General features: G+C 47.5%; 1 protein-coding gene across 5 annotated transcripts in view; it reads left to right on the forward strand.

Annotated features, from left to right (window-relative positions):
- The window catches only part of rxrgb (retinoid X receptor, gamma b), an 87,573-nt gene that overhangs the window by 57,101 nt on the left and 9,581 nt on the right, over nt 1-20,891 (forward strand). For 3 of the 5 annotated variants that reach the window (XM_065009315.1, XM_065009318.1, XM_065009317.1), the window contains exons 3-6: nt 2,973-3,108; nt 5,581-5,766; nt 10,458-10,618; nt 12,576-12,705. In XM_065009315.1, the coding sequence (XP_064865387.1) occupies nt 2,973-3,108; nt 5,581-5,766; nt 10,458-10,618; nt 12,576-12,705 (613 nt within the window). The remainder of the gene's footprint in view (nt 1-2,972; nt 3,109-5,580; nt 5,767-10,457; nt 10,619-12,575; nt 12,706-20,891) is intronic. The other 2 variants (XM_065009316.1, XM_065009314.1) reach the window with 1 other exon arrangement.

The raw sequence follows: 20,891 nt of genomic DNA on the forward strand, positions 1-20,891 counted from the left end.
TAGTAGTAATAGTTTATATCTAGTAGTAATAGTTTATAGCTAGTAGTAATAGTTTATAGCTAGTAGTAATATTTTATAGCTAGTAGTAATAGTTTATATCTAGTAGTAATAGTTTATAGCTAGTAGTAGCTAGTAGTAATAGTTTATATCTAGTAGTAATAGTTTATAGCTAGTAGTAATAGTTTATATCTAGTAGTAATAGTTTATATCTAGTAGTAATAGTTTATAGCTAGTAGTAATATTTTATAGCTAGTAGTAATAGTTTATATCTAGTAGTAATAGTTTATAGCTAGTAGTAATATTTTATAGCTAGTAGTAATAGTCTATATCTAGTAGTAATAGTTTATATCTAGTAGTAATATTTTATAGCTAGTAGTAATAGTCTATATCTAGTAGTAATAGTTTATATCTAGTAGTAATAGTTTATAGCTAGTAGTAATATTTTATAGCTAGTAGTAATAGTTTATATCTAGTAGTAATAGTTTATAGCTAGTAGTAATAGTTTATATCTAGTAGTAATAGTTTATAGCTAGTAGTAATAGTTTATATCTAGTAGTAATAGTCTATATCTAGTAGTAATAGTTTATATCTAGTAGTAATAGTTTATAGCTAGTAGTAATAGTTTATATCTAGTAGTAATAGTTTATATCTAGTAGTAATAGTTTATAGCTAGTAGTAATAGTTTATATCTAGTAGTAATAGTTTATATCTAGTAGTAATAGTTGTAAAGCATGTCTGAACCATATATATATATATATATATATATATATATATATATATATACACTGTATCATGAATGTATGAAGCATTAGTAATGCATGTTGAATACTTGTGCTGCATATGGCTGTTTGTCTGAGGCATGTTGGTGCCCGAGAAGCCATAAATAAGCATGTGAATGGCATGTTTAATCATAACATATGTGTAGCATATGTTGGCCATTTGTCTGGCATGTTGGCTGTATGGGAGAGGCATGGTTATGAGCTGCAGTACAGGAAAGGGCTCTCTCTCATCATTGACTCACCAGCATCAGCAGAAGACAGAATGCTAATTTAGCTGACTGTTTGCTCACTACTAAAGCTCACGTAGAAAGGGAAAGGGGAAAGAGAGCACTCTAAGCAGTGGTGGTGGGGGGGGGGGGGTTAAGATAAGTTAAGATACCTTAATAGAAAAGTTAAAGTGAAAGACACCCAGGAAAATATTAGTTGAGTATAGGTCTAAGGATATTTGGTTTTAAATATACTTAAGTATCAAAAGTAAATGTAATGGCTTACATGTACTTAATAAGTACCGAAAGTAAATGAATAAAAATATAAATAGTAAAGTAAAGTACAGATACCTCAAAAAACTACTTAAGTAGTACTTTCAAGTATTTTTTACTTAAGTACTTTACACCAACGGACACTAGGCCAACTGAAAAAAAGATAGAGAGATGGAGATAGAGGGAGAAAGAGAGAGGGGGAGGAGGAGAGAGAGGGGGAGGAGAGAGAGAGGGAGAAGAGAGGGGGAGAAAGAGAGAGGGAGAGAGAGAGAGGGGAGGAGGAGAGAGAGGGAGAGAGAAAGGGGGGGGGAGGAGAGAGAGGGAGGGAGAGATTAACAGAAAGAAAGGCCTCTAGCAGTTGTCTCCTGTAAGGTCAAAGCCTTAGTTCAGACGGCCATTATGAAACAGACAGCAGAGTGCTGTCATAAATCAACTATAGGAAATGACTGCCGTCCCTGTAAAGGATGTCCTATATACAAGCCATCAAATACACACAATATGTAGGTCACTAGTGGTGACTACACACACATAGACACGCGCATGCACACACCAGCCCAAGCACATGCTCACTCATATACATGCACACACCAGCCCAAGCACATGCTCACTCATATACATGCACACACCAGCCCAAGCACATGCTCACTCATATACATGCACACACCAGCCCAAGCACATGCTCACTCATATACATGCACACACCAGCCCAAGCACATGCTCACTCATATACATGCACACACCAGCCCAAGCACATGCTCACTCATATACATGCACACATTTCCATGCCACATGTTATCGTATCTATTTTTGCCAACTCAGTGGTCGACAGGAGACAAGAAGTGCAAAGTGCAGAAAGACGATAAGGATAAATAAATATAAATAAATATATGATTTTGACAACGTTTGTTCAGGAAACTCTCTGGGAAAGGACTATTAACACAAGTTGCTAAAACCAGTATATATTTCCTTCTAATCAGCATTTACCTCTGAACAGTTTTGACAAACTTAATATATTGAACCCATAAAATCCCGGGCCTGAAGCTGACGTGACCCTACACTTCTCTCTGTTGGTGGAACGTGACAAGCTCAGCTCTCCTCCCACACAGCTCACACAGTCAACCACCCCTGTCAACAAACATTAGAAGCATGTATGACTACACTCACAGAGGAAACACAGACACTCCCTTTGATCAAGTCATGTGATCGCTGCCTCAGCTACTTTCATACCATCAGCCACTTTCATACCACACATGTGGGTGGAGAACGGAGGAAGAGGGGGAGAGAGGGAGAAGGGGACGATTTTAGATAAATAAAAAGAGAGACAGGACTGACTCACTCACTCACGTTTTCCCAACTTCTCCTCCACTCTACTCTCTCTACCCCCCTCTCCCATCGTTGATCTCTCTCTACCCCCCTCTCCCATCGTTGATCTCTCTCTCTACCCCCCTCTCCCATCGTTGATCTCTCTCTACCCCCCTCTCCCATCGTTGATCTCTCTCTCTACCCCCCTCTCCCATCGTTGATCTCTCTCTCTACCCCCTCTCCCATCGTTGATCTCTCTCTCTACCCCCTCTCCCATCGTTGACTCTCTCTCTCTACCCCCCTCTCCCATCGTTGATCTCTCTCTACCCCCTCTCCCATCGTTGATCTCTCTCTACCCCCTCTCCCATCGTTGATCCCCCCCACCTCCTCTTTCCTTCCTCCCTCTCTCCAGATGAACAGTGTCAGTAGTTCGGAGGACATCAAGCCTCCCCCGGGTCTCCTGAATCTAGGGGACATCAACTACAACTGCACCAGCCCTGGAGGCATGTCCAAACACGTATGTGCCATCTGTGGAGACCGATCATCAGGTAAGAAATAGGGCCACACCTCCCCACTGGGCCCTAGCCCAGCCCCCTGTAGCAGCAATAGGGCCCTAGCCCAGCCCCCTGTAGCAGCAATAAGACCCTAGCCCAGCCCCCTGTAGCAGCAATAGGGCCCTAGCCCAGCCCCGTGTAGCAGCAATAAGACCCTAGCCCAGCCCCCTGTAGCAGCAATAGGGCCCTAGCCCAGCCCCCTGTAGCAGCAATAGGGCCCTAGCCCAGCCCCCTGTAGCAGCAATAAGACCCTAGCCCAGCCCCCTGTAGCAGCAATAGGGCCCAGCCCAGCCCCTGTAGCAGCAATATGACCCTAGCCCAGCCCCTGTAGCAGCAATAAGACCCTAGCCCAGCCCCTGTAGCAGCAATAGGGCCCTAGCCCAGCCCCTGTAGCAGCAATAAGACCCTAGCCCAGCCCCCCTGTAGCAGCAATAGGCCCTAGCCCAGCCCCCTGTAGCAGCAATAAGACCCTAGCCCAGCCCACTGTAGCAGCAATAGGGCCCAGCCCAGCCCCCTGTAGCAGCAATAGGGCCCTAGCCCAGCCCCCCTGTAGCAGCAATAGGGCCCTAGCCCAGCCCCTGTAGCAGCAATAGGGCCCTAGCCCAGCCCCTGTAGCAGCAATAAGACCCTAGCCCAGCCCCTGTAGCAGCAATAAGACCCTAGCCCAGCCCCTGTAGCAGCAATAGGGCCCTAGCCCAGCCCCCTGTAGCAGCAATAGGGCCCCAGCCCAGCCCCTGTAGCAGCAATAAGACCCTAGCCCAGCCCCTGTAGCAGCAATAGGGCCCCTAGCCCAGCCCCCTGTAGCAGCAATAGGGCCCTAGCCCAGCCCCCCTGTAGCAGCAATAGGGCCCTAGCCCAGCCCCTGTAGCAGCAATAAGACCCTAGCCCAGCCCCTGTAGCAGCAATAAGACCCTAGCCCAGCCCCCTGTAGCAGCAATAGGGCCCTAGCCCAGCCCCTGTAGCAGCAATAGGGCCCTAGCCCAGCCCCCCTGTAGCAGCAATAGGGCCCTAGCCCAGCCCCTGTAGCAGCAATAGGGCCCTAGCCCAGCCCCTGTAGCAGCAATAAGACCCTAGCCCAGCCCCTGTAGCAGCAATAGGGCCCTAGCCCAGCCCCTGTAGCAGCAATAGGGCCCTAGCCCAGCCCCCTGTAGCAGCAATAGGGCCCTAGTCCAGCCCCCTGTAGCAGCAATAAGACCCTAGCCCAGCCCCTGTAGCAGCAATAGGGCCCAGCCCAGCCCCTGTAGCAGCAATAGGGCCCTAGCCCAGCCCCCTGTAGCAGCAATAGGGCCCTAGCCCAGCCCCTGTAGCAGCAATAAGACCCTAGCCCAGCCCCTGTAGCAGCAATAAGACCCTAGCCCAGCCCCTGTAGCAGCAATAGGGCCCTAGCCCAGCCCCTGTAGCAGCAATAGGGCCCAGCCCAGCCCCCCTGTAGCAGCAATAAGACCCTAGCCCAGCCCCTGTAGCAGCAATAAGACCCTAGCACAGCCTCCTGTAGCAGCAATAGGGCCCTAGCCCAGCTCTCTGTAGCAGCAATAGGGCCCTAGCCCAGCCCCCTGTAGCAGCAATAGGGCCCTAGCCCAGCCCCCTGTAGCAGCAATAGGGCCCTAGCCCAGCCCCCTGTAGCAGCAATAGGGCCCTAGCCCAGCCCCCTGTAGCAGCAATAGGGCCCTAGTCCAGCCCCCTGTAGCAGCAATAAGACCCTAGCCCAGCCTCTTGTAGCAGCAAAAAGACCCTAGCCCAGCCTCCTGTAGCAGCAATAGGGCCCTAGCCCAGCCCCCTGTAGCAGCAATAGGGCCCTAGCCCAGCCCCTGTAGCAGCAATAGGGCCCTAGCCCAGCCCCTGTAGCAGCAATAGGGCCCTAGCCCAGCCCCCTGTAGCAGCAATAGGGCCCTATCCCAGCCCCCTGTAGCAGCAATAAGACCCTAGCCCAGCCCCCTGTAGCAGCAATAGGGCCCTATCCCAGCCCCCTGTAGCAGCAATAGGGTCCTAGCCCAGCCCCCTGTAGCAGCAATAAGACCCTAGCACAGCCTCCTGTAGCAGCAATAAGACCCTAGCACAGCCTCCTGTAGCAGCAATAGGACCCTAGCACAGCCTCCTGTAGCAGCAATAAGACCCTAGCACAGCCTCCTGTAGCAGCAATAAGACCCTAGCACAGCCTCCTGTAGCAGCAATAGGACCCTAGCACAGCCTCCTGTAGCAGCAATAAGACCCTAGCACAGCCTCCTGTATCAGCAATAAGACCCTAGCACAGCCACCTATACAGGAGGCAGCAACTCCACTGTTGTTGTTGCTATTACGGAGGTTTATTCCAATTTATTTTTGATTTTGTGAATTACCTCATTAATGATTTTGCTTGTCCCAGTCCTCATCCAATAACCACGGACTATGACATTGATTAACAGTATTACGATTATATGGAGCTGTTTCTCAGGTAACGAGTTGATGTTTTGGATGTTGTTCACCCAGGGAAGCACTATGGCGTGTACAGCTGTGAAGGCTGCAAAGGCTTCTTCAAGAGAACCATCCGGAAAGACCTCACCTATACGTGTCGAGACAGCAAGGAGTGCCTGATAGACAAACGACAGCGCAACCGCTGTCAATACTGTCGCTACCAAAAGTGCCTAGCCATGGGCATGAAGAGAGAAGGTGTGTGTAAGTGGTGTAGAGAGGGAGAGAGAGGAGGAGGGAGGTTGTGTGTGCGTGTAGAGAGGGAGGTTGTGTCTGTATGTAGAGAGGGAAAGAGGGAGGTTGTGTCTGCGTGTAGAGAGGGAAAGAGGGAGGTTGTGTCTGCGTGTAGAGAGGGAAGGAGGGAGGTTGTTTCTGCATGTAGAGAGGGAAGGAGGGAGGTTGTGTCTGCATGTAGAGAGGGAAGGAGGGAGGTTGTGTCTGCGTGTAGAGAGGGAAGGAGGGAGGTTGTGTCTGAGTGTAGAGAGGGAAGGAGGGAGGTTGTGTCTGCGTGTAGAGAGGGAAGGAGGGAGGTTGTGTCTGCATGTAGAGAGGGAAGGAGGGAGGTTGTGTCTGAGTGTAGAGAGGGAAGGAGGGAGGTTGTGTCTGCGTGTAGAGAGGGAAGGTTGTGTCTGCATGTAGAGAGGGAAAGAGGGAGGTTGTGTCTGCATGTAGAGAGGGAAGGAGGGAGGTTGTGTCTGAGTGTAGAGAGGGAAGGAGGGAGGTTGTGTCTGCGTGTAGAGAGGGAAGGAGGGAGGTTGTGTCTGAGTGTAGAGAGGGAAGGAGGGAGGTTGTGTCTGAGTGTAGAGAGGGAAGGAGGAGGTTGTGTCTGCGTGTAGAGAGGGAAGGAGGGAGGTTGTGTCTGAGTGTAGAGAGGGAAGGAGGGAGGTTGTGTCTGAGTGTAGAGAGGGAAGGAGGGAGGTTGTGTCTGAGTGTAGAGAGGGAAGGAGGGAGGTTGTGTCTGAGTGTAGAGAGGGAAGGAGGGAGGTTGTGTCTGAGTGTAGAGAGGGAAGGAGGGAGGTTGTGTCTGCGTGTAGAGAGGGAAGGAGGGAGGTTGTGTCTGCGTGTAGAGAGGGAAGGAGGGAGGTTGTGTCTGAGTGTAGAGAGGGAAGGAGGGAGGTTGTGTCTGAGTGTAGAGAGGGAAGGAGGGAGGTTGTGTCTGCGTGTAGAGAGGGAAGGAGGGAGGTTGTGTCTGCATGTAGAGAGGGAAGGAGGGAGGTTGTGTCTGAGTGTAGAGAGGGAAGGAGGGAGGTTGTGTCTGCATGTAGAGAGGAAAGAGGGAGGTTGTGTCTGCATGTAGAGAGGGAAGGAGGGAGGTTGTGTCTGAGTGTAGAGAGGGAAGGAGGGAGGTTGTGTCTGCGTGTAGAGAGGGAAGGAGGGAGGTTGTGTCTGCGTGTAGAGAGGGAAGGTAGTGTCTGCATGTAGAGAGGGAAGGAGGGAGGTTGTGTCTGCGTGTAGAGAGGGAAGGAGGGAGGTTGTGTCTGCATGTAGAGAGGGAAGGAGGGAGGTTGTGTGCTCTGGGTAGTGTGTTGGGGTGGATCTGTAATGTCTGGGTAGTGTGTTGGGGTGGATCTGTAATGTCTGGGTAGTGTGTTGGGGGTGGATCTGTAATGTCTGGGTAGTGTGTTGGGGTGGATCTGTAATGTCTGGGTAGTGTGTTGGGGTGGATCTGTAATGTCTGGGTAGTGTGTTGGGGGTGGATCTGTAATGTCTGGGTAGTGTGTTGGGGTGGATCTGTAATGTCTGGGTAGTGTGTTGGGGTGGATCTGTAATGTCTGGGTAGTGTGTTGGGGTGGATCTGTAATGTCTGGGTAGTGTGTTGGGGTGGATCTGTAATGTCTGGGTAGTGTGTTGGGGTGGATCTGTAATGTCTGGGTAGTGTGTTGGGGTGGATCTGTAATGTCTGGGTAGTGTGTTGGGGTGGATCTGTAATGTCTGGGTAGTGTGTTAGTGGGGTGGATCTGTAATGTCTGGGTAGTGTGTTGGGGGTGGATCTGTAATGTCTGGGTAGTGTGTTGGGGTGGATCTCTAATGTCTGGGTAGTGTGTTGGGGTGGATCTCTAATGTCTGGGTAGTGTGTTGGGGGTGGATCTGTAATGTCTGGGTAGTGTGTTGGGGTGGATCTGTAATGTCTGGGTAGTGTGTTGGGGGTGGATCTGTAATGTCTGGGTAGTGTGTTGGGGTGGATCTGAGAGGGAGTTGCCCTCTCGTTGGGGTGCCAGGACAGAGCAGAGCTTGGACTGGGCTGAGAGGGAGTTGCCCTCTCGTAGGGGTGGGAGGACCAAGAGACTTGAGGTAGAGTGCTGGGGCTGGGGTGTAGGGTTTGAGCATAGCCTGAAGGTATGGATGGGGCAGTTCCTCTTGCTGTTCCGTAGGTAAGAACCATGGTCTTGTAGTTGATGTGAGCTCCGACTGGAACCTAGTAGAGCAAAGGAGCTGGGTGACTTGAGAAGATTGAAAACCAGACGGGCTGCAGCGTTCTGGATAAGTCGCAGGGGTTTGATGTCACAAGTGGGGAGCCCAGCCAACAGCGAGTTGCAGTAGTCAAGACCTGCGCCGAGTAAATGTCAGTTGGGTTTTCATAGCCGAGCATTCAGATGTCGAGACAGCAGGTGTGGTAGAGAGAGAGAGAGTTGAAAACAGCAGGTCCAGGACAAGGTATCGTGTCCTGTGAACAGGTCAAGGTTCCATAGCCGCAGGCAGAATATTTGAAACTGGATCAGCAGCACGACCAGGTGGACTGGGGACAGCCAGGAGTCATCAGGCCAGGTAGTCCTGAGGCATGATCCTAGGTCTCAGGTCCTCCGGGAGAGAGAGAGAGAATTAGAGGGAGCATACTTAAATTCACACAGGACACCAGATAAGACTTGCACAAGATATAACAGACTGACCCTAGCCCCCCGCAACATGCTCTGCTCTGCGATGGTGCCACAGTGTGCCCTGACCCACCCCTGTCTCAGCCTCCAGTATGTATGCTGCAATAGTCTATGTTGCGGGGGTCTAAGGTCAGTCTGTTATATCTGGTGTAATTCTCCTTTCTTATCGACAATACCCTGGACAGGGCCAACCGGGCAGGATATAACCCCACCCACTTTGCCAGAGCACAGCCCCCACACCACTCGAGGGATATCAACAGACCTTACCATCCAGAGACAAGGCTGAGTATAGCCCACGAAGATCTACTCCACTAGAGGGATATCAACAGACCTTACCATCCAGAGACAAGGCTGAGTATAGCCCACGAAGATCTACTCCACTAGAGGGATATCAACAGACCTTACCATCCTGAGACAAGGCTGAGTATAGCCCACGAAGATCTACTCCACTAGAGGGATATCAACAGACCTTACCATCCTGAGACAAGGCTGAGTATAGCCCACGAAGATCTACTCCACTAGAGGGATATCAACAGACCTTACCATCCTGAGACAAGGCTGAGTATAGCCCACGAAGATCTACTCCACTAGAGGGATATCAACAGACCTTACCATCCAGAGACAAGGCTGAGTATAGCCCACGAAGATCTACTCCACTGGAGGGATATCAACAGACCTTACCATCCTGAGACAAGGCTGAGTATAGCCCACGAAGCCTCCCTGACAGAGAAGGGCAGTCTTGACAGAGAGAAGGGCAGTCTTGACAGAGAGAAGGGCAGTCTTGACACAGAGAAGGGCAGTCTTGACAGAGAGAAGGGCAGTCTTGACAGAGAGAAGGGCAGTCTTGACAGAGAGAAGGGCAGTCTTGACAGAGAGAAGGGCAGTCTTGACACAGAGAAGGGCAGTCTTGACAGAGAGAAGGGCAGTCTTGACAGAGAGAAGGGCAGTCTTGACACAGAGAAGGGCAGTCTTGACACAGAGAAGGGCAGTCTTGACTGACACAGAGAAGGGCAGTCTTGACTGACACAGAGAAGGGCAGTCTTGACACAGAGAAGGGCAGTCTTGACACAGAGAAGAGCAGTCTTGGTTGAGTGACCCATCTTGTAGCCTGGCTGGTTAGGGTCAAGAAGATCGTTCTGAAAGAGATAACAAGAGAGTTGATCAGAGACAGAACGCTCAAGTGTTTTGGAAAGAAAAGAAAGAAGAGATACAGGTCTATAGTTTTTGACATCAGATGAGTCCAGTGTTGGTTTCTTAAGGAGGGAAATGACTTGGGCCAAGTCAGATGGGACGCAGCCAGTGGTCAGGGATGAGTTGATGTGGATGGAACACAGCCAGTGGTCAGGGATGAGTTGATGTGGATGGAACACAGCCAGTGGTCAGGGATGAGTTGATGTGGATGGAACACAGCCAGTGGTCAGGGATGAGTTGATGAGGATGGAACACAGACAGTGGTCAGGGATGAGTTGATGAGGATGGAACACAGCCAGTGGTCAGGGATGAGTTGATGAGGATGGAACACAGCCAGTGGTCAGGGATGAGTTGATGAGGATGGAACACAGCCAGTGGTCAGGGATGAGTTGATGAGGATGGAACACAGCCAGTGGTCAGGGATGAGTTGATGAGGATGGAACACAGCCAGTGGTCAGGGATGAGTTTATGAGGGAAGTGAGAAGGTCTCCAGAGATGGTCTGGAGAAGGGAGGAGGGGATGGGGATCGAGTGGGCAGGTTGACGGGAGGTCAGACCTCACTAAATCGCAGGATTTCATCTGGAGAGAGATGTGAGAAAGAAGTGGAGGCGTAGGGGAGTTCTGTGTGAGTGAGTGGTAAATGTGTCCAATATGTTTCCCTGTTCTGCGTCCATTTGGAATGGTTGTGGAATGTCTGACCGATTGGCATAAATCTTTCATTGTTGTGGATTGTCTGGTGTGTTTGTTGCACCACGAGTGTCATGCTTGTGGATGTGATCTGTTAAGTTCCCTCACAGAAACCTCTAACATTGGTCCTGTGCCTCCATGCAGCGGTACAGGAGGAGAGGCAGCGTGGGAGGGAGCGAGGGGAGAACGAGGTGGAGTCCACCAGTAGTTTTAATGAGGAGATGCCCGTCGATAAGATTCTGGGCGCAGAGCTTGCCGTGGAACCCAAGACAGAGACATCAGCAGACGAAGGCCCTGGCAACTCGGTAAGGATGACATAGAGAGGTGTTTCTTAAAGGTGCAAGGCAGCTGTTTTTATCTCATTATCAAATCATTTCTGGGTAACTATTAAGTACCTTACTGTGACTGCTTCAAATAGCTTTTTCTCAAGCAAGAATTTTGCTAAGACTGTCTGGGAGTGTTCGGAATGATGAGAGGGAAAACTGAAAACTAGCTGTTATTGGCAGAGAGGTTTGGAACTCACATTCTTATTGGTCTATTAACTCATTTACCGCCCACAAATGCTGATGTTCCAGATACTCAACTAGTCTAAAGAGGGCCAGTTTTATTGCTTCTTTAATCAGAACAACAGTTTTCAGCTGTGCTAACATAATTGCAAAATTGTTTTCTAATGATCAGTTAGCCTTTTAAAATGATAAACTTGGATTAGCTAACACAACGTGCCATTGGAACACAGGAGTGATGGTTTCTGATAATGGTCCTCTGTACGCCTATGTAGATATTCCATTAAAAAATCAGCCGTTTCCAGCTATAGTAGTCATTTACAACATTAAAATGTCTACACTGTTTTTCTGATCAATTTGATGTTATTTTAACGGACTGTAAATGAGAGAGAACCTCCCTCCTGTAAATGAGAGAGAACCTCCCTCCTGTAAATGAGAGAGAACCTCCCTCCTGTAAATGAGAGAGCATCTCCCTCCTGTAAATGAGAGAGCATCTCCCTCCTGTAAATTAGAGAGAATCCCCCTCCTGTAAATGCATCCCTCTCCTGTAAATGACAGAGCACCACCCTCCTGTAATTGAGAGAGCATCTCCCTCCTGTAAATGAGAGAGCATCTTCCTCTTGTAATTGAGAGAGCATCTCCCTCCTGTAAATGAGAGAGCATCTCCCTCTTGTAAATGAGAGAGCATCTCCCTCTTGTAAATGAGAGAGCATTTCCCTCCTGTAAATGAGAGAGCATCTCCCTCCTGTAAATGAGAGAGCATCTCCCTCCTGTAAATGAGAGAGCATCTCCCTCCTGTAAATGAGAGAGAACCTCCCTCCTGTAAATGAGAGAGCATCTCCCTCGTGTAATTGAGAGAGCACCCCTCGTGTAATTGAGAGAGCATTCCCCTCCTGTAAATGAGAGAGAACCTCCCTCCTGTAAATGAGAGAGAACCTCCCTCCTGTAAATGAGAGAGCATCCCCCTCCTGTAAATGAGAGAGCATCGCCCTCCTGTAAATTAGAGAGAATCTCCCTCCTGTAAATGCATCCTCTCCTGTAAATGACAGAGCACCACCCTCCTGTAATTGAGAGATCACCCCTCTTGTAATTGAGAGAGCATCTCCCTCCTGTAAATGAGAGAGCATCTTCCTCTTGTATTTGAGAGAGCCTCCCACCTGTAAATGAGAGAGAACCTCCCTCCTGTAAATGAGAGAGCATCTCCCTCCTGTAAATGAGAGAGCATCTCCCTCCTGTAATTGAGAGAGCACCCCTCTTGTAATTGAGAGAGCATCTCCCTCCTGTAAATGAGAGAGCATCTCCCTCCTGTAATTGAGAGAGCACCCCTCCTGTAAATGAGAGAGCATCTCCCTCCTGTAATTGAGAGAGCACCCCTCTTGTAATTGAGAGAGCATCGCCCTCCTGTAAATAAGAGAGCATTTCCCTCCTGTAAATGAGAGAGCATCTCCCTCCTGTAATTGAGAGAGCACCCCTCTTGTAATTGAGAGAGCATCTCCCTCCTGTAAATGAGAGAGCATCTCCCTCCTGTAATTGAGAGAGCACCCCTCCTGTAAATGAGAGAGCATCTCCCTCCTGTAATTGAGAGAGCACCCCTCTTGTAATTGAGAGAGCATCGCCCTCCTGTAAATAAGAGAGCATTTCCCTCCTGTAAATGAGAGAGCATCGCCCTCCTGTAAATGAGATCCATTTAATGTTAATACAAAAGATGGAACATGATTCAGATATGTTGTATCTTACACTCTCTGTATCTTCTGTCCAGACAAACGACCCAGTCACCAACATCTGCCAGGCAGCAGACAAACAGCTGTTCACCCTGGTGGAGTGGGCCAAGAGGATTCCTCACTTCTCAGAGCTGCCCTTAGACGACCAGGTTATTCTACTACGAGCAGGTACAGAACACTTATTTATCATCATTTGTTTTTATATTTCTGTTAGTTGGAATTAGCATTGTGGGGCGGCAGGTATCCTAGTGGTTAGAGCGTTGGACCAGTAACCGAAAGGTTGCAAGATCAAATCCCCGAGCTGACAAGGTACAACATTATGTTGTTCTGCTCCTGAACAAGGCAGTTCACCCACTGTTCCTAGACCGTCATTGTAAATAAGAATGTGTTCTTAACTGACTGACCTAGTTGAATAAAGGTGTAAAAACATATCCTCATGAAGCTGGTTGAGAGAATGCCAAGGGTGTGCAAAGATGTCATCAAGGCAAAAGGGTGGCTACTTTGAAGAATCTTAAATATATTTTGATTTGATTAACACTTTTTTGGTTACTACATGATTCCATATGTGTTATTTTATAGTTTTGATGTCTTCACTATTATTCTACAATGTTGAAAATAGTAAAAGAAAAGAAATGAGTAGGTATGTCCAAACTTTTGACTGGTACTGTAGGTAGGGGGTAAAGTGACGAGGCAACAGGATAGATAATAAACTGTAGCAGCAGTGTATGTGATGGGTCAATAGAGTTAGTGAAAACGGGTCAATGCAGATAGTCCAGGGACCTAATTGGTTAACTACACTGAACAAAAATATAAACGCAACATGTAAAATGTTGGTCCCATGTTTCATGAGCTGAAATAAAAGATCCCAGAAAGCTCCTTGAAAGCGGCAGCTCTAACTTTTAGCTCAGTGCGGATGTTGCTTGTAATCCGTGGCTTCTGGTTGGGTTATGTACGTACGGTCACTGTGGGGACGTCGTCGTCGATGCACTTATTTATGAAGCCCGTGACTGATGGGGTAAACTCCTCAATGCTATCGGATGAATCCCAGAACATGTTCCACTCTATGCTAGCGAAAAATAATTGTAGCTTAGCATACGCTTCGTCGGACCACTTTCGTATTGAGCTCTTCATAGTCTCCATCCTATCCCATTGTTGACATGTTGAGAACAGTCTCCATCCTATCCCATTGTTGACATGTTGAGAACAGTCTCCATCCTATCCCATAGTTGACATGTTGAGAACAGTCTCCATCCTATCCCATTGTTGACATGTTGAGAACAGTCTCCATCCTATCCCATAGTTGACATGTTGAGAACAGTCTCCATCCTATCCCATAGTTGACATGTTGAGAACAGTCTCCATCCTTTCCCATAGTTGACATGTTGAGAACAGTCTCCATCCTATCCCATTGTTGACATGCTGAGAACAGTCTCCATCCTATCCCATAGTTGACATGTTGAGAACAGTCTCCATCCTATCCCATAGTTGACATGTTGAGAACAGTCTCCATCCTATCCCATTGTTGACATGTTGAGAACAGTCTCCATCCTATCCCATTGTTGACATGTTGAGAACAGTCTCCACCCTATCCCATAGTTGACATGTTGAGAACAGTCTCCACCCTATCCCATAGTTGACATGTTGAGAACAGTCTCCATCCTATCCCATAGTTGACATGTTGAGAACAGTCTCCACCCTATCCCATAGTTGACATGTTGAGAAGAGTCTCCATCCTTTCCCATAGTTGACATGTTGAGAACAGTCTCCATCCTTTCCCATTGTTGACATGTTGAGAACAGTCTCCATCCTATCCCATTGTTGACATGTTGAGAACAGTCTCCATCCTATCCCATAGTTGACATGTTGAGAACAGTCTCCATCCTATCCCATTGTTGACATGTTGAGAACAGTCTCCATCCTATCCCATTGTTGACATGTTGAGAACAGTATCCATCCTATCCCATAGTTGACATGTTGAGAACAAAGTCGCTCTGGATAAGAGCGTCTGCTAAATGACTTAAATGTAAATGTAAATGTATCCCATAGTTGACATGTTGAGAACAGTCTCCATCCTATCCCATAGTTGACATGTTGAGAACGGTCTCCATCCTTTCCCATTGTTGACATGTTGAGAACAGTCTCCATCCTATCCCATTGTTGACATGTTGAGAACAGTCTCCATCCTTTCCCATTGTTGACATGTTGAGAACAGTCTCCATCCTTTCTTATTGTTGACATGTTGAGAACAGTCTCCACCCTATCCCATTGTTGACATGTTGAGAACAGTCTCCATCCTATCCCATTGTTGACATGTTGAGAACAGTCTCCATCCTATCCCATTGTTGACATGTTGAGAACAGTCTCCATCCTATCCCATTGTTGACATGTTGAGAACAGTCTCCATCCTATCCCATAGTGGACATGTTGAGAACGGTCTCCATCCTATCCCATAGTTGACATGTTGAGAACGGTCTCCATCCTATCCCATAGTTGACATGTTGAGAACAGTCTCCATCCTATCCCAGTGTTGACATGTTGAGAACAGTCTCCATCCTATCCCATTGTTGACATGTTGAGAACAGTCTCCATCCTATCCCATAGTTGACATGTTGAGAACAGTCTCCATCCTATCCCAGTGTTGACATGTTGAGAACAGTCTCCATCCTATCCCATTGTTGACATGTTGAGAACAGTCTCCATCCTATCCCATTGTTGACATGTTGAGAACAGTCTCCATCCTTTCTTATTGTTGACATGTTGAGAACAGTCTCCACCCTATCCCATAGTTGACATGTTGAGAACAGTCTCCATCCTATCCCATTGTTGACATGTTGAGAACAGTCTCCACCCTATCCCATAGTTGACATGTTGAGAACAGTCTCCATCCTATCCCATAGTTGACATGTTGAGAACAGTCTCCACCCTATCCCATAGTTGACATGTTGAGAACAGTCTCCATCCTATCCCATTGTTGACATGTTGAGAACAGTCTCCATCCTATCCCATTGTTGACATGTTGAGAACAGTCTCCATCCTTTCTTATTGTTGACATGTTGAGAACAGTCTCCACCCTATCCCATAGTTGACATGTTGAGAACAGTCTCCATCCTATCCCATAGTTGACATGTTGAGAACAGTCTCCACCCTATCCCATAGTTGACATGTTGAGAACAGTCTCCATCCTATCCCATAGTTTGCATGTTGAGAACAGTCTCCATCCTATCCCATAGTTGACATGTTGAGAACAGTCTCCACCCTATCCCATAGTTGACATGTTGAGAACAGTCTCCATCCTATCCCATAGTTGACATGCTGAGAACAGTCTCCATCCTATCCCATAGTTGACATGTTGAGAACAGTCTCCATCCTATCCCATAGTTGACATGTTGAGAACAGTCTCCATCCTATCCCATAGTTGACATGTTGAGAACAGTCTCCATACTTTCCCATTGTTGACATGTTGAGAACAGTCTCCATCCTATCCCATAGTTGACATGTTGAGAACAGTCTCCATCCTATCCCATAGTTGACATGTTGAGAACAGTATCCATCCTATCCCATAGTTGACATGTTGAGAACAGTCTCCATCCTATCCCATAGTTGACATGTTGAGAACAGTCTCCATCCTTTCCCATTGTTGACATGTTGAGAACAGTCTCCATCCTATCCCATAGTTGACATGTTGAGAACAGTCTCCATCCTATCCCATAGTTGACATGTTGAGAACAGTATCCATCCTATCCCATAGTTGACATGTTGAGAACAGTCTCCATCCTATCCCATAGTTGACATGTTGAGAACAGTCTCCATCCTATCCCATAGTTGACATGTTGAGAACAGTCTCCATCCTATCCCATTGTTGACATGTTGAGAACAGTATCCACCCTATCCCATTGTTGACATGTTGAGAATAGTCTCCATCCTATCCCATCGTTGACATGTTGAGAACAGTCTACATCCTATCCCATAGTTGACATGTTGAGAACAGTCTCCATCCTTTCTTATTGTTGACATGTTGAGAACAGTCTCCATCCTATCCCATAGTTGACATGTTGAGAACAGTCTCCATCCTATCCCATTGTTGACATGTTGAGAACAGTCTCCATCCTATCCCATAGTTGACATGTTGAGAACAGTCTCCACCCTATCCCATAGTTGACATGTTGAGAACAGTCTCCATCCTATCCCATAGTTTGCATGTTGAGAACAGTCTCCATCCTATCCCATAGTTGACATGTTGAGAACAGTCTCCATCCTATCCCATAGTTGACATGTTGAGAACAGTCTCCATCCTATCCCATCGTTGACATGTTGAGAACAGTCTCCATCCTATCCCATTGTTGACATGTTGAGAACAGTATCCACCCTATCCCATTGTTGACATGTTGAGAATAGTCTCCATCCTATCCCATCGTTGACATGTTGAGAACAGTCTCCATCCTATCCCATTGTTGACATGCTGAGAACAGTCTCCATCCTATCCCATAGTTGACATGTTGAGAACAGTCTCCATCCTATCCCATAGTTGACATGTTGAGAACAGTCTCCATCCTATCCCATTGTTGACATGTTGAGAACAGTCTCCATCCTATCCCATAGTTGACATGTTGAGAACAGTCTCCATCCTATCCCATAGTTGACATGTTGAGAACAGTCTCCACCCTATCCCATAGTTGACATGTTGAGAACAGTATCCATCCTATCCCATAGTTGACATGTTGAGAACAGTCTCCATCCTATCCCATTGTTGACATGCTGAGAACAGTCTCCATCCTATCCCATAGTTGACATGTTGAGAACAGTCTCCATCCTATCCCATAGTTGACATGTTGAGAACAGTCTCCATCCTATCCCATAGTTGACATGTTGAGAACAGTATCCATCCTATCCCATAGTTGACATGTTGAGAACAGTCTCCATCCTATCCCATAGTTGACATGTTGAGAACAGTATCCATCCTATCCCATTGTTGACATGTTGAGAACAGTCTCCATCCTATCCCATTGTTGACATGTTGAGAACAGTCTCCATCCTATCCCATTGTTGACATGTTGAGAACAGTCTCCATCCTATCCCATTGTTGACATGTTGAGAACACTTCTTAATTGGACTCCCGAGTGGCGCAGCTGTCTAAGGCACTGCATCTCAGTGCTAGAGGCGTCACTACAGACCCTGGTTCGATTCCAGGCTGTATCACAGCTGTCTAAGGCACTGCATCTCAGTGCTAGAGGCGTCACTACAGACCCTGGTTCGATTCAAGGCTGTATCACAACCGGATGTGATTAGGAGTCCCATCCCAATTGGCCCAGCATCATCCGGGTTAGGGTTTGGCCAGGGTAGGCCGTCATTCTAAATAAGAACTTGTTCTTAACTGACTTGCCTAGTTAAATAAAGGCTAAATCAAATTCAAATAAAAAAATATAACACCTGCTGTTGTTAACAAAGCGACATACCCCTCTTACCCGAGGATGCTGACCGGTCTTGAAGATGCATGGAAAAGCCAACAAGATGAACTGTATATTATCGATGTCCTTGTTCCGCCTCCCCTCTTACCCGAGGATGCTGACCGGTCTTGATGATGCATGGAAAAGTCAACAAGATGAACTGTATATTATCGATGTCCTTGTTCCGCCACCCCTCTTACCCGAGGATGCTGACCGGTCTTGATGATGCATGGAAAAGCCAACAAGATGAACTGTATATTATCGATGTCCTTGTTCCGCCACCCCTCTTACCCGAGGATGCTGACCGGTCTTGATGATGCATGGAAAAGCCAACAAGATGAACTGTATATTATCGATGTCCTTGTTCCGCCACCCCTCTTACCCGAGGATGCTGACCGGTCTTGATGATGCATGGAAAAGCCAACAAGATGAACTGTATATTATCGATGTCCTTGTTCCGCCACCCCTCTTACCCGAGGATGCTGACCGGTCTTGATGATGCATGGAAAAGCCAACAAGATGAACTGTATATTATCGATGTCCTTGTTCCGCCACCCCTCTTACCCGAGGATGCTGACCGGTCTTGATGATGCATGGGAAAAGCCAACAAGATGTATATTATCTATGTCCTTGTTCCGCCACCCCTCTTACCCGAGGATGCTGACCGGTCTTGATGATGCATGGAAAAGCCAACAAGATGAACTGTATATTATCGATGTCCTTGTTCCGCCACCCCTCTTACCCGAGGATGCTGACCGGTCTTGATGATGCATGGAAAAAGCCAACAAGATGTATATTATCTATGTCCTTGTTCCGCCACCCCTCTTACCCGAGGATGCTGACCGGTCTTGATGATGAATGGAAAAAGCCAACAAGATGTATATTATCTATGTCCTTGTTCCGCCACCCCTCTTACCCGAGGATGCTGACCGGTCTTGATGATGCATGGAAAAGCCAACAAGATGAACTGTATATTATCGATGTCCTTGTTCCGCCACCCCTCTTACCCGAGGATGCTGACCGGTCTTGATGATGCATGGAAAAGCCAACAAGATGAACTGTATATTATCGATGTCCTTGTTCCGCCACCCTCTTACCCGAGGATGCTGACCGGTCTTGATGATGCATGGAAAAGCCAACAAGATGAACTGTATATTATCGATGTCCTTGTTCCGCCACCCCTCTTACCCGAGGATGCTGACCGGTCTTGATGATGCATGGAAAAAGCAAACAAGATGTATATTATCTATGTCCTTGTTCCGCCACCCCTCTTACCCGAGGATGCTGACCGGTCTTGATGATGCATGGAAAAGCCAACAAGATGAACTGTATATTATCGATGTCCTTGTTCCGCCACCCCTCTTACCCGAGGATGCTGACCGGTCTTGATGATGCATGGAAAAAGCCAACAAGATGTATATTATCTATGTCCTTGTTCCGCCACCCCTCTTACCCGAGGATGCTGACCGTTCTTGATGATGCATGGAAAAGCCAACAAGATGAACTGTATATTATCGATGTCCTTGTTCCGCCACCCCTCTTACCCGAGGATGCTGACCGGTCTTGATGATGCATGGAAAAGCCAACAAGATGAACTGTATATTATCGATGTCCTTGTTCCGCCACCCTCTTACCCGAGGATGCTGACCGGTCTTGATGATGCATGGAAAAAGCCAACAAGATGTATATTATCTATGTCCTTGTTCCGCCACCCCTCTTACCCGAGGATGCTGACCGGTCTTGATGATGCATGGAAAAGCCAACAAGATGAACTGTATATTATCGATGTCCTTGTTCCGCCACCCTCTTACCCGAGGATGCTGACCGGTCTTGATGATGCATGGAAAAAGCCAACAAGATGTATATTATCTATGTCCTTGTTCCGCCACCCCTCTTACCCGAGGATGCTGACCGGTCTTGATGATGCATGGAAAAAGCCAACAAGATGTATATTATCTATGTCCTTGTTCCGCCACCCCTCTTACCCGAGGATGCTGACCGGTCTTGATGATGCATGGAAAAGCCAACAAGATGAACTGTATATTATCGATGTCCTTGTTCCGCCACCCCTCTTACCCGAGGATGCTGACCGGTCTTGATGATGCATGGAAAAAGCCAACAAGATGTATATTATCTATGTCCTTGTTCCGCCACCCCTCTTACCCGAGGATGCTGACCGGTCTTGATGATGCATGGAAAAAGCCAACAAGATGTATATTATCTATGTCCTTGTTCCGCCACCCCTCTTACCCGAGGATGCTGACCGGTCTTGATGATGCATGGAAAAGTCAACAAGATGAACTGTATATTATCGATGTCCTTGTTCCGCCACCCTCTTACCCGAGGATGCTGACCGGTCTTGATGATGCATGGAAAAGCCAACAAGATGAACTGTATATTATCGATGTCCTTGTTCCGCCACCCTCTTACCCGAGGATGCTGACCGGTCTTGATGATGCATGGAAAAGCCAACAAGATGAACTGTATATTATCGATGTCCTTGTTCCGCCACCCCTCTTACCCGAGGATGCTGACCGGTCTTGATGATGCATGGAAAAGCCAACAAGATGAACTGTATATTATCGATGTCCTTGTTCCGCCACCCTCTTACCCGAGGATGCTGACCGGTCTTGATGATGCATGGAAAAGCCAACAAGATGAACTGTATATTATCGATGTCCTTGTTCCGCCACCCCTCTTACCCGAGGATGCTGACCGGTCTTGATGATGCATGGAAAAGCCAACAAGATGAACTGTATATTATCGATGTCCTTGTGCCGCCACCCCTCTTACCCGAGGATGCTGACCGGTCTTGATGATGCATGGAAAAGCCAACAAGATGAACTGTATATTATCGATGTCCTTGTTCCGCCACCCCTCTTACCCGAGGATGCTGACCGGTCTTGATGA

Source organism: Oncorhynchus nerka, linkage group LG24 (genome assembly GCF_034236695.1).
Source record: "Oncorhynchus nerka isolate Pitt River linkage group LG24, Oner_Uvic_2.0, whole genome shotgun sequence".
NCBI classification, from domain to species: domain Eukaryota; kingdom Metazoa; phylum Chordata; class Actinopteri; order Salmoniformes; family Salmonidae; genus Oncorhynchus; species Oncorhynchus nerka.